The sequence below is a fragment of the Cheilinus undulatus genome, linkage group 4, assembly GCF_018320785.1.
Source record: "Cheilinus undulatus linkage group 4, ASM1832078v1, whole genome shotgun sequence".
NCBI classification, from domain to species: domain Eukaryota; kingdom Metazoa; phylum Chordata; class Actinopteri; order Labriformes; family Labridae; genus Cheilinus; species Cheilinus undulatus.
This window is the reverse complement of record NC_054868.1, coordinates 26,465,209-26,478,658: the sequence shown is the minus strand read 5'-3', so window position 1 is coordinate 26,478,658 and position 13,450 is coordinate 26,465,209. Positions and strand designations below refer to the sequence as shown.

Sequence of the window (13,450 nt, the reverse complement as noted above, 5' to 3'; positions counted from 1 at the left end):
GTATGTTGTAATTGTAAGGGCACAGATGCTTACAAGTTTTAATTTTATTCCTTTTCATGTATGCATATATGCAGAATTTTGAAGTGACAAATTAGTATGTTCACAGTTTTGCAAATTTATAAAGAATAAAAAACTGAAATATTAAAACCCAAGCGGACTTTTATGTGTTTTGCACTGAAGAGAGGCTTATGTCTAGCCACTCTGCCATCAAGCCCAGATCAGTGGAAGGATGCAGTGATGGTTATCCTTCTGGAACTTTGTCCCATCTCCACACAGGATCTCTGGATCTCTGTCAAAGTGACCATATGGTTCTCAGTCACCTGTCTTACTAGGCTCTTCTCCCCCAGTTGCTCAGTTTGGTCAGGTAACGAGCTCTTGGAAGAGTTGTGCCAAACTCCTTTCATTTGAGAATTATGGAAGCCACTGTGCTCTTTGGAAACTTTAGTGCAGAGGTTATGTTTTTGTTGCCTTCCCCAGATCTGTGCCTTGCAAAAATCTAGTTCATGAGCTCTGGAGGCAGTCCCTTTGACCCCATGACTAGGTTTTGCTCTAATATGCACTGTCAGCTGTGAGGCCTTCTAAAGAGAGAGGAGAGCCTTTCCAAATTATGTCCACTCAATTTAATTCACCACAGATGGACTCCAATCAAGGTCTAGAAACATCTCAGCAATAATCAAGTGAAATGGGAGGAGCCTGAGCTAAATTTCAAGTGTTGTTGCAAAAGGTCTGAATACCTTTACAGATACAAAATATCTCTGTTATTTTAAAGTTGTTTGTTCCTGTGTGTGCAGATACCTGATCTGGGGAGATGTTTCCCTCCTCTGCCACCATGGATCTCAGGCAGGACATGGAACCAAAGAGAGGAACAGCCAGCCCCACCCGCAGGTACCTCTGACCCTTTGTGCTGAACACCAGCGTCACATACATCGGTCTGTGGGAAACATCGATACAGAGTAGAGGGGGGAGAAAATTAATGTGAATAAGGAGGGAGAAAGGGAGGGAGAGGAAGACAGAGAGATCATACATAACATCTTAGATCAAAGAGCAAAGTTGTTTAGCAATGCTCCTTTCTTTTTACTTTACAATGTATTCCAAAAACAAAGGACACCAGGGATTTTTATGTTTAACAATGCAGGCAACTTTGATACAGAGATGTCATCTACAGATGCAGATAAACCAAAACATGACAACGTAATCTGTGCTTTTGTGAATTCAGGTGCAGCAGTGTCAACAAAGATCATGCTGTCAGTTTTTTAGAACATTTATCATTTATTCTCGACTAAATCTAAGAGTGTATAAAATATTAAAGTACCTTCAGTGACGTCAGCCAGTGGTTTCTGAAGCTTATTTATGAAGCCTACCATTAGCGGTCACCATTTTAGAAATGTCTCAAATTAGCTATCAGTCAGGCTAGAAACAGTCAGAGGTAGTGCTAAAGAGGGTCATTAGCCTCCGGGCTAACAACATAGTCAAAATACCTGCCCCTCCCCACCTCTAATATATATAACTCTTAGCCTTGATATGATCAGAACTGATTAGTCATAAAAACACCACCCCCCAAAGTGTGAGCCAACAAAGCAATTAATTATTCAGACAAAAACTTTTTGAACCAGACTGTAAAAATGTTAAATATGCTGTAAATAAAGGGCATGTTTGTAAGACTTTTAACAGGACTGTTGGGCCCTCGTAGTTGGTTTACATAAGTTGGTGTTTTTAGAACAAAAAGATAAGTCCTTATGACATATGTTACACATTTTATTGCCTTTTCTTGTTGCTTTTTGCTGTATAGATGATTACCTGTTTATCTATATTATTTTGAAGGATTAGGCTTTGGCTTAATTGATAAAGCTTGAAAGAATGAAGGGGTTAGACAAGAAACACTAAATAAACAAAAGTATTTTGCTGCCTGACCATTACAACAGGAATTGTAACAAAATTGTATTCAAATACATGAACTTTAATATGGAGTTGGCCCCACTATTGCAGCTACAGCAGATTCTTGAAAGACTTTCCACAAGATTTTGGAGCGTTTCTGTGGAAGGTCAGGTCACCGAAGTTTAACAAGAAGACTTGTCTCGCAATCTCCATTTAATTTCATCCCAAAGGTGCCTGATGGGGTTGAGGTAGTAAAGTTCTTCCACACCAAACTAATCAAACCATGTCTATATACTCCTTTCTTTGTGCACTGGGGCACAGTCATGTTGGAACAGAAAAGGTCCTTCCCCAAACTGTTGCCACAAATTTGGAAGCATAGCATTGTCCAGAAAGTCTTGGTATGCTAAGATTACCCCACACTGGGATAAGGGGTCTAGCCCAAACCCTGAACAAAAGCCCCATGCCATCATCCCTCCCCCCAACAAACCTCACATTTGGCACAATACAGTCAGGCAGGTAACATTCTCCAGGTATCTGCCAAACAGAGAGGAATGATACTTCACTCCACAGAACACGTTTCCACCACTCTTGTCCAGCGTGCTTTACACCACTCCATCCAGCGCTTGGAATTGGACTTGGTGACGTGAGGCTTGCATGCAGCTGCTCGGCCATGGAAACGCATTCCATGAAGCTCCCACACAGTTTTTGTGCTTACATTCATGCCAGCGGAAGTTAAAACCTCTTAAGCTATGGAATCTGCAGAGCATTGGCAACTTTTATGCGACATGTGCCTGACAGTTGTTGACCCTGCTTTCTGATTTTCTGTGGTCATCCACTTCATGGCTAAGTAGCTGCTGTTCCTAAACGCTTAAACTTTCTAATAATGTCACTTTACAGCTGACTGTAGAATATCCAACAGGGGTGACATTTCACGAATTGTCTTATTGCAAGGTGACATCTTTTCACAAAACTGAGCTTTAAGTCACTGAGCTCTGGCTAGGTGCTTGATCTTATACAACGGGTCTGATTGAAACACCTGAAGACAATAATTAACAGGTGTTGCCAAATACTTTTGTCCGTATAGTGTAAGTCTTTTCAGAAAGTATGTTCCTATTAATATCCATGTTGGTTGCCAGTATATTTTTGTTAATTTCAAAGTGTTTTAGATGGACATTTAAATGAAAATTGAAGAAATGAATCTAAATTTATCTTACCATGTAGTTTATAAAAAACAAGATTTCTTTTAACATTGTACCTGCAGTTACAGCTAAATAAAATCTGAAATAAAATGACTGATGACTAATGATGATGTGGAGCTGGTAAAAGTCAACTTGTAACTTAACCACATCTGATTTATCTTTGTCTACTTTAGTTTCTACTGTGAGTTGTTTACATTCAAATGAGTGAGCATATGTGTGCAAATTTATGCATGGCTGGACATGAATAATGTAGCAGTGGTTTTAAAGTCGTGTCCTATGAAATGCTTGATTTAGAACAATCTAAACACTTTTCTTTAAGGCATGAAAATGATAAAAGGATGGTAGAAAGGTTTTTTTTTTAACTCAGGATCAGATGTGTAGAGAGAGAGAAGATGACTCGAGAAGATGAGAGAAGAAAAAAAGAGCAGGTAGCCGGTGGGACAGAGTGAGGTCGCGCCTTCACATTTGGGATAATTGCTGACACCTCCACTTCCTGTTTCCCATCATGCATTATTCAGGTAAGTAATGTGTTAGCAGTGGGATGTCTGACAGAGCAGGCAGCAGAGGATCTGAGCAGCTGTTTTATTTACGCTGTAAGATGTTCTGAGATGAGACACCAGCATGTGAAATGAAAAAGGATGAGAGGTGTGAGATGATCCTCGAGAGGAACAGGAAATAGAGATGTCATCTTAAGAGGCAGGGGAGGTTTCATGCAGCCTCACAGCCTCCTGCTGGTTTGAAGCCTGATAGTCTCTATTATACTGCAGAGTCTCATACCATGTTCCTTTTTGGAGCATGCAGAGTAAAGGGAGTTGTGCAGGTGTATCAAAAATAGTACTGAAAATAATGGCATAACCAACATGTGATAAAATTACTGCACTTCAGTGTCTGAGATCTTTGGTTACAAATGTAATTCTTTCTGCTTGGTTGAAAATGTTTCATATTTGCAGGAATCCATTCGTTTCACTTGATGCCATGAAATATGTGCTGAATGTATTGAAAAAAATAAAGTAGAAAACAATATTCAGAATCATTGCATCCAGATAGAAGTACGTTTAAATGTCTGCTATTTGTCTGTCACGACAGATTGTAAGAATTGTTCGGTGATTGAATTTGCACTGACAGCTCAGAATTTTAGAACAGAAATATGCTCTCAGCAGAGTTCAGAAGTTTGCTGCATTTTTTTGGGACACTGACTGTAAATTTATGACTCTCTCCTGTTTCATAAATAGACTCTACTTTTGCCAGAAATACTTGTTCAGAGTTTAAGTTGATCAGAGTTTAAGTTTTTCTAAAACACACCTCACCTCACAATAACATTGTTGTTAAGACAGTTTGATTGGTCGATCCCAGTTTCAAATTTTTCCCTAGTCTGACCTGTTAGGACAGATTTTAGCTGATTTTCATTATTTGAAAAATAAATATTGAAAGCAAAACTGAATCATTTTGTACCTTGTCTTTTATGGAAGTCAAATCTTACATCCATAATTCAACACAAGCTGTAGATTAACTTCTATTTTAAAACAATCTTCAAAACTGCACCAGGTCTAAGGTAATTATACAAGAATTGAATATATGCATTAAGGCAGCATTCTAGAAAGATTTAAACAGGAATCCTTAACACTGTCTTTGTCTCTGGTTGTTTAATGTAACTTATTTATAAGTCAACTAAAAGAAACAGAGAGGTTTACTGTTTTACTCTCTTTAGCTGTATTCTCCCTAACACCTGAGAAATAATGTATAATCCACCAAATAACAACATTCACTTCCTGTTTCATTTAGCTATAGCTTAAAGTCCCTGTAAGGCAGTAAAAAGTCTTTAGGTTTGTATGACAGGCTACTGTGTTATGAACCACAAGGCCAAATTTCAATCATGAAAAACATCTCTAAGACTATAAAATTAAGTTTCAAATTCATGACAAATGAAGCAGTAATATTTGAACAACAAACAATGAACAAAAACAGCATGTAGCTGGCTGTTTATTATTGCTCCATGCAGGTTGCACCAAACACAAGGTTCCAGCTAGTTTAATGAGCATGAGCATAGAATTTTATGGTTTAACAAAGCCTTTAAAATTAATATATGGGGACTTGTTACTAAGTGATTAAAAGTAACACTGTATGACCATCCCATCCCTATGTACTTATAGGAACTGTTTACATGCACTAAGTCTTGCAAAGGGCACCTTGGAAGGACCCCAGAAGGGAATTGACTCCCCTTCAATTACTAGAATGGGAGCTGAATCATCTATCTCTCAGTTCCTAATCCAGTCCCCTGCAGACTGAGCTACTGCCAAGCTCTTTTATCTCTAGAAGAAGACATACTTCATAATGTATAAAGTAAAACAAAATGTTAAATAAGGGCACATCCTGAATGCAGATCCATAATCTCTGGAAGCTTGTTTGCCCTTTTGTACTTCTGCAACCCTTAGTTCCCACCCACTGAGCCCTGAGAGAAATATACTCTTAATTTATTTCACTGATCAGCAACTAGCAAGCTTTTTCCTGAAGTCTTGGAACTTGTCTGATTATATTCACTTGCTTTCCAACAAAAGCATTCATATAGGGGAACTGTGTGAGGTTACATCAGGAGATATCACAGTCAAAGATACCGAGGTGCATCTTTCTCTCAGCCATAGAGACATTATCTGCATCACCCAGATCTCAGTGCCCTGCTGCCAGCCAGACCCTGCTGTGTCTTTAGGGACCTCATACTTTTCAGGCATTCTGCAGGGATACTGCTGCAGCAGGACCATGCATGAGAACCCTGTGTGTGCGTGTGTCCAGCAGTGAGCACATGCTGAATCTGAATGAATTTTCCACCATGCTGGGGTTCAGGCTACTGCAGGGACAGACCACACAGTCAGAGAGTTGAAAAACTGATGTAGAAGTAGAACATGCAGAGGGGATGCAGAGCAGGGACATCCGCCAGATTGAAGATATGAAGGTTCACTAAACACTGACTGTCATCAAATCATGTGAACTCAGTTTAATCAGTATTGAACCGGCCAGTTGGAAATCTGGACAGATGTTGCAAATGAGAGAGAATGATCAAATGGCAGCAAATGATGATTAACTATTTTTGTTCCTATAGAGTGTGGAGAGCAACAATATGACCAAAACAGCACAACATAAAATAACAGACTGCTTTAACAGAACAGCACAGACAGACAGAGAGACAGATATGTGGATGAGTGGACAGACAACACATTTCTGCTGATATTTACAACCAATATTTTGGCTACAAAAATCTGCCTTTATTACATGTAAATATTGTCTGACAGAGTTTTACAGAGTTTCTGCTTATCGTATCCATTCTTCTCATTGGCAAAAAAGCTATCTCAAACTATTTATTATTATATTTAAAAAGGATAAATAAAAAAGAGGATCTGTTGATTTTCTAGAAAAAAATAGAAATTTTCAAGTATAAAAAGTCTTACATTTACAAGAAAAAGACAGAAATTTTGGTCTTCAAAAGTTGTAAACTTACATTAACCAAAACTCATACTTTTTGAGATTATAAAGTTGAAAATAGCTGATTCCATGGAATAAAATCCTACAAGATGATGCTTTTTTTCCATGCACAAGTCCAGTTTGCAGTTTCAAGCGCAATCAAACGATGCTTCTTACTAGGACTGATCGTCAAAGAAATAGTCTATCATTATCCTCAGGACTTCATAAAGACATTTTTGGAAACATCAAGCCACACTTTTCAATATGATTTCATGTAAATTCGACTTTATGTTGTAAATGTATGACTTTAAAACCTTGAAATGTTTGGGTTTATAATGCCAGAATCTGACATTTCAAACTTTGAAATTCAGAGTTTTTTTCTTATAATTGTAATTCTGAGTTTGGTTTTTTGTACATATCAGATTTCATACTTAAAAAAAGAAAGAATTTGTGAAAAGAAAAATTCTACAATCTTATAGCTACCAAGTATGTCTGTGTCCCTTTAAGTTTTTCAGTAATTTTACCTAATCTGAGTCAATGCTCTTCAGCTTTAATTGACAAAAAGGTGCAAAGGACTCCATCTAGTGTATTTTCTATGTTGCAGCTAAACTTAGATAAAGAAAGCCCAAGTATAGGCCTAAAAAGAGATCTAGTCAAGCTTAAGAATACAGCTGTGTAATGGATGTTAAGGGCCTTTAACAATAACAAAATATTGATAACTGACACTCATTCTTGAGCCCATTAAATCTGTCCTTGTTCTCTTCAGTTTCTCTCTTGTAGAGGCACTGACTAAAAGAGAGACCTTGCTGAGATGCAGCTTCTGATGCAGTTTGAAATGGATAAAAGAAGAAAGCATCTGGTCAGGGACTTTTATGAGAACCATTTATCACTACAGGATGACCACGGCCTTAGCTGTTGATGTCATATTATATGACACAGTGATATTTATTTTAAAACCTGGACTGTTAACAGAATTTCTGCAGCTGCAGCTGTGTACTTCACGTGCATATGCAATATAATATGTCAGAGTTATATCAGCTTTATAGACCTGAAAGAATGACTAAATGAGCAAATTTAAACATAATGTCATTTAGTGAAGAAGTGGCCTTATTTTATTTTATCTTTTTTTATTTTAACATAATCTTGATTTTTATTTTTCAAGGGACCAGGAAAAAGTTTAGCTGATACAAATTGATGCCGTTTGTGTTACCTCCACACCTGCCTGCTTCCAGAGGGCTAATCACTTTGCCTTGACAGGTGGAGATGCTTATTAAATACTTGAATACTTGGTGAAACAATGAAAGGACAGAGTACCACTGGCTTTAACCATAACAATGACAGAATTGGACCTGTGACTGCCCCTCTCTCTGACTGTGGTGTGTTTGGTCTCTCACCTGTGTGACTCTCAGGATGCAGATTGTCAAAAAGTTTGCAAACTTTGCGCATTTCGTGCAAATAACTGTTCCTTGCGCCCAGTTGGTTTAGAAAAACTTAAAGCAATTCCATACAAGGCATTTAGAGTTATTTTAAGGACTAAATCTTAAGTTGCATTTTCAGTTGGGCTAAACGATTTGGGAAAATAATATAATTGCGTTTTTTTTTTTTTACCCAATATTGCAATTGCAATTTAATATGCGATTATATCTTAAGTTCCTAACTCATGTATTTTCCAACAAAAACAAGCAATAATTCATTCTATATTATAACCAACCCAATATTAGACTAAACTAGGGCTGAAAATTTTTGAAAAAATATCTAATTGTGATGATGATTTTGACTCATTTTGCAAACTAGCTATGAACTGTTGTATTAAAGGGAATGATTATTTTAATATAATTCTAATATTTAACAAGAAAAACATATAAAAATGTAGAAAGGATTTTTTTGTACACTATTCCAAAAATATGCCACTAGAATGATTGCATGATATGTAATGCATAACATCTCTGCTGCAAAATGAGTTCTAGACTGGTATTTTGATACAAATTTCAGGATAAAGAAATATTGCACCTCCTGTGATTTGAAAATTGCACCAGGCCCTATTGCAATTTAATCTAATTTGCGATAAATTGCCCAGCCCTAATTTTCAGCCATGTATCCAGCTCTGTCAGGAAACAAAAGGGGAGGGGGTGAGTGATCATAAATACAGTATGTACAGCTAGAATGCAACTCCTATATTTCTCAGCAGCAGAAGTGCAGAATGTTGATACATTCTATTTCTTCACAATCTAACTCATTTACATAGCAAAAATTGAGAAATATGCTAACTCCTTATGTTGTAGAACAAAATAGTTTGGGTTTTACAGACAGGAATGTGTGATGTCACATGCTACAAGCTGGCTGGAACAACCCTTGACTACTAGGACTACCAGACTGACTAATGACTGTGAAAAGATGCAATGAGACAGCCTGGAGAAATGGTAGTAGGTCTGAGAGGGTCAGCAGCCTGACCTCCATCTTCTGAGAGAGAGAAAACCCCAGGACTTCACCCCAGAAATCCTTGAGAGGAGGAGACGGTGATAGTTCCTTTCTCACACACCAAAGGACATTGATTCATGGCAGTAGAGATACGCAGATAAGTTTTCAACTTTGTATGTGACAAGGTGTGCAACCAGGGCATGAACTGAATATCCACCAGTCCAAGATGAAGTTTACCCGACACACCTGATCAACTGTTTCATAAATCCATTGCATTTCATATTCATCTGGGAAACCTCCACACATAGTATTTGGGAAGGGCAGGACTTTTAAAAAAAATTTGTTTGGACGTTAACTGGATAAATATTCTGTCTGTCATTTGCATTACAAGCTAATCACTACACCAACAGCAGCCATTGTAGCCTATATACTAGCTTATAGTCAAACTTACCTCTCATTTAACTATCACAAAGTCAGGCCAAAGAAGGTAGGAAGAACAGCAAAAACATTTTTTTACCTCCGCCAAGGAGGTTATGTGATCGGCAAGGTTTGTTCGTTTGTTAGTTAGTTTGTTAGCAACATAACTCAAAAAGTTATGGATGGATTTTGATGAAATTTTCAGGAAATGTCACAAATGGCATAAGGAAGAACTGCTTAGTTTTGGGAGTGATCTGGATCACCGTCTGGATCCAGGAATTTTTTTAAGCATTCTTCACTATTGGGAAATAGGGCTAATGGTGGAGGTCTGCGCTCTCTGAGTGCTTTTCTAGTTCTGTCATGAAAAGCTTTCATTGCTTTTCTTTGCTCTCATATAATAAAGAAATGCAGTCCAGCTGCGATGAAACTGCTGTTATAAAAGGCTACCCTCTCCCTGTACAACTAAACAACGCCCATAGCTACCATCTTGCTCTCTTTAAATGATGCTGATTGGTTAGGACCGTTCTCAGACCTTGCAACAATCGTTTCGTACCGGGGCTTTGCAAAATGGATTTGCCTAATGACAGACATGGGATCTGACCCATTAGAGATACTTAAAGTGATGATATTCAGGGAGCAGGATTTGGGATCTGGTGAGTTCTTGATCAGTCCACCTGCTTTAACTCTGCTGTGGTACCTTATCACTCAACCTGTGGAGCAACTACTTGCAAAAAATTAATAAATAAAAAAATTAAGTGGTCAAACTCTAGGAACTAACCAAGCCAAGGCAGGACTGCATTGTAGAGGCCAGGAAAGAGAAAAGGACATTAAGGTGGTAGAAGAAAGGAGAGGGAATGAGTGCTGAGGGTGGTGTGTGAGCCGAGGGTGTTACAGGCAAGATCCTCTACAAGGCTTATAACACCCTGAGCATCACAGAGGCCATCAAGTTAACTACTGAGGCTGCCTCGTTTCCTGTGGAGTTGCTTTGGAACAGGACAAGAGAGCTGCAAGAGACTGTGAGCTACCTGGACAATCCCATTTGGGTTGCATGGGCATGGGTGTCTGACGTTTGCAGACATGAAACATTGAGAGGCCCAAAATAACATCAATGATTAATGTCCAGGTGTGTTACAAGAGGATGTATGCTGCAAGGTTTTTTTCTTTTTTGGCACTGTATAAATATTTATTACATACATTTTACCTGAAAAGTGTGTTCCAAGGCAGACAAATATGCACCTGCACAAATTTATAATAACGTTGTCAGCAATAATTAAATAAAAATCACATTATACATTACCTTGTTTGTCGTAGGGGGATGGGCAGGGAGATACATGAAAACGGGTCAAAGGTGTTGCTCTGCTTAAGGCAATGCGGGCACGTCAGAGAGGACCTGAAGACAGAAAGAGAAAGCACTTTAAGTTTTTTCCATGCATGTACTCACATAAACCAGATACTCTGTATTTATTGACTCTTGGAATCACATTGCTTTTCAAACTTTCACCCTTAATACATTCAAAGACTTTCAAAGACTCCACACATAGATTTGGACTGATGGATATACAGATATCACATAGCTCTTTTGTATATTCACTGTCTTCGTATTTGAAGAGGCTCAATTATCTGCTTTGCCTCAAGGATGGCTCCTTACTGTTACTCCTTACTCCTTTTCAAAAGCCCCTGATTACTTAATTACCAAAAAGCCCCTGAAGATGATTTCATCATCCAGCAATCACCTCTGGTGGGTCTCATTAGCGCCCCCACAGGGCCGTAGGAGAGCTGTCATGATCATTGCCAAGGTTTAATAAAAGAATCTCAAATGATAAAAAAGGGTTAAACTCAGGATTTCTACAATTTCTCCCTATTGTTTCACATCTTTTAATCAAACAATTTTTCATTTCTAACTGTTTTGTTTTATTGTGGATTTTGTACCGTCTTAAACTAAGGGTTAGGAAAGGGTACTGAATTAGGTACTTTTATAGGTACCGACCGAATTCCGTCAGTACGCCTGAGTATCGATTTACGTAAGAATTAAACAGTACCATGTTTCGGTACCTAAACGCATCCCTGTGACTGCAAGAGAGTGGAAGAGAAGTCAATTTTTCATGCCGGACACGAATGCAGCATTGCACGCACGTGAGTAATGACGTCGGCAGCAGCTAACTGAATCAACAAAACAAGCATGGCTGATAGGAAGCAACTGAAGGTAGCGCTCCACTTATCAAAATATGATGGAGGTTACGCTGCAATATTTGGGATACGTTTGTTCGCTCAGTCACCTGACACTGGATTATGGCATGGTACAGACTGCCTAGTGTGAGTGCGTCCTAAAAGTTGCTCTCCATCTCTTTAACTTGGCACAGCTGATGACGTAGAAAGCCCTCTGTCAGGATGGATTCAGAGTGATTCTAAAGGAGTGACAGAGCCACAGGCCCGTCCTCACTGCTTATTTTTATCGCAGAATGAAACAATTTGCCACTTTCTATTAATTTTTTGCAGTAAATACAAATAGAACGTAACAGACTCAGTGTGCATGGTTCGGGTGTGTGACTTTTTTCGGATTAAGGCTCAGCAGTGGCGGACAAAGTATTCAACTCCAGTACTTGAGTCAAAGTATTGATACTCATGGTCAAATCTTACTCAAGTACAAGTAAAGTTGCTTGGTGAAATTTTACTCAACTTAAAGTACTAAAGTACTTACTTTTAAAAATACTTAAGTATTCAAAATTTCAAGGTACATTTTCTTATATCAGTACATTGCTGTATTGTTTTCTTAGTGCTTTTATAGAACCTTGTAACTCTCTGAAACCTCCTAATGATGCACTGACTTAACCACTCTGCTACAAAAATGTGTATAGAAATATGGTATGAATCATTCCTCATTTCTGAAATCTCAAGCATCGAGCTGAGATATGGCCATGGGTGTGCTAGTTTTTCAGCTTGAGTTTCTCCTTCCATCTCCATGGCAGAGTTTTGTTTGAATGAAGGTGGGAGAGTTTGCTACACAGAGCGAGGATGACGTAGCCTATTTCCAAATCCATCCCAGGTGTGAGTGGTGACTGTGATTGGTTCCCTTCTTTGAGGAGCACAGCATGTGGCCAATTGCATTTTAGAAAAGAAAAACACCAACATCTCACTACAAAGCTATACTGAACCTAAAAGGAACGTGTAACGACAAGCTTCCTAGAAATGTAGTCGGAAAAAAGTACAATATTTGTCTTTGAAATGTAGTGGAGTGAAAGTCATAAGTTTCCAAAAAAACAAATACTCAAGTAAAGAACAAATACTGAAAACATGTACTTCAGTACAGTACTCAAGTAAATGTACTCCGTTACTGTCCACCACTGAGGCTCAGTTATGATTCTGTGTGGACGGGAGCATGTTTGATGAGTGAGGAGCAGACTCTTCTCTTACCAGAGAAAGATGACATCTGAGTTTTGCTGAAAAAGACCTGCATGAAGAAAGATGCGCAGTGCACATTGTTCATGGTAGAGGAAGTAATTTGTTTACTTTCATTTGTAATACTTTATTCAGTATACTTTTATAGCTTTATTCATTCATTTAGTTATTTTGATTCCATACTCTATTGTTTATTTGTTTTAAACCCTCCAGGGACCCCAACGCACATTTTTCCAAGAGGGGAAATCAGAGGAATAGGGGGCAATGGGGCTGGGTTTTAATTTGTGTAAAATAAAGAAAAACCACTGGGTAGTTATAGTAGTTTAGGTTTTCCATGTTGGAGTAATTTGTAGAAACTCTTGTGATGTTACATTACAAACAGTATTTGATGTTGTTTTGATATAATATAAATTTGATAATGTCTTGAAATTGAGAAATAACTATCTAAAATTCAGAAGTCTGAGGTTTGAGGTTATTTAACATTTAGTATTGCATATTATTCACACACAAAAGTACCGAAAATGGGTACCATTGTGTACCAATACCGGTTCACAGGTACCGGGAATCGGTACCATACCAGTTCAAATGTGAAAGGTCCCCATCCCTACTAAGGGTAAGTGTCTTCCTGTTTGGATACTTTTATTCAGAAAGAAATAAGAAACTTCACATTTAATGAAAATCAATACGGGGTA

General features: G+C 38.2%; 1 protein-coding gene across 1 annotated transcript in view; it reads right to left on the bottom strand.

Moving 5' to 3' along the window:
• Positions 1 to 13,450, bottom strand: part of usp43a (ubiquitin specific peptidase 43a) — a 181,703-nt gene that overhangs the window by 83,000 nt on the left and 85,253 nt on the right. The window contains exons 4-5 of the mRNA XM_041784322.1: positions 10,660 to 10,752; positions 796 to 931 (exon numbers count right to left, since the gene is read on the bottom strand). Coding sequence (XP_041640256.1) covers positions 796 to 931; positions 10,660 to 10,752 — 229 coding nt within the window. The remainder of the gene's footprint in view (positions 1 to 795; positions 932 to 10,659; positions 10,753 to 13,450) is intronic.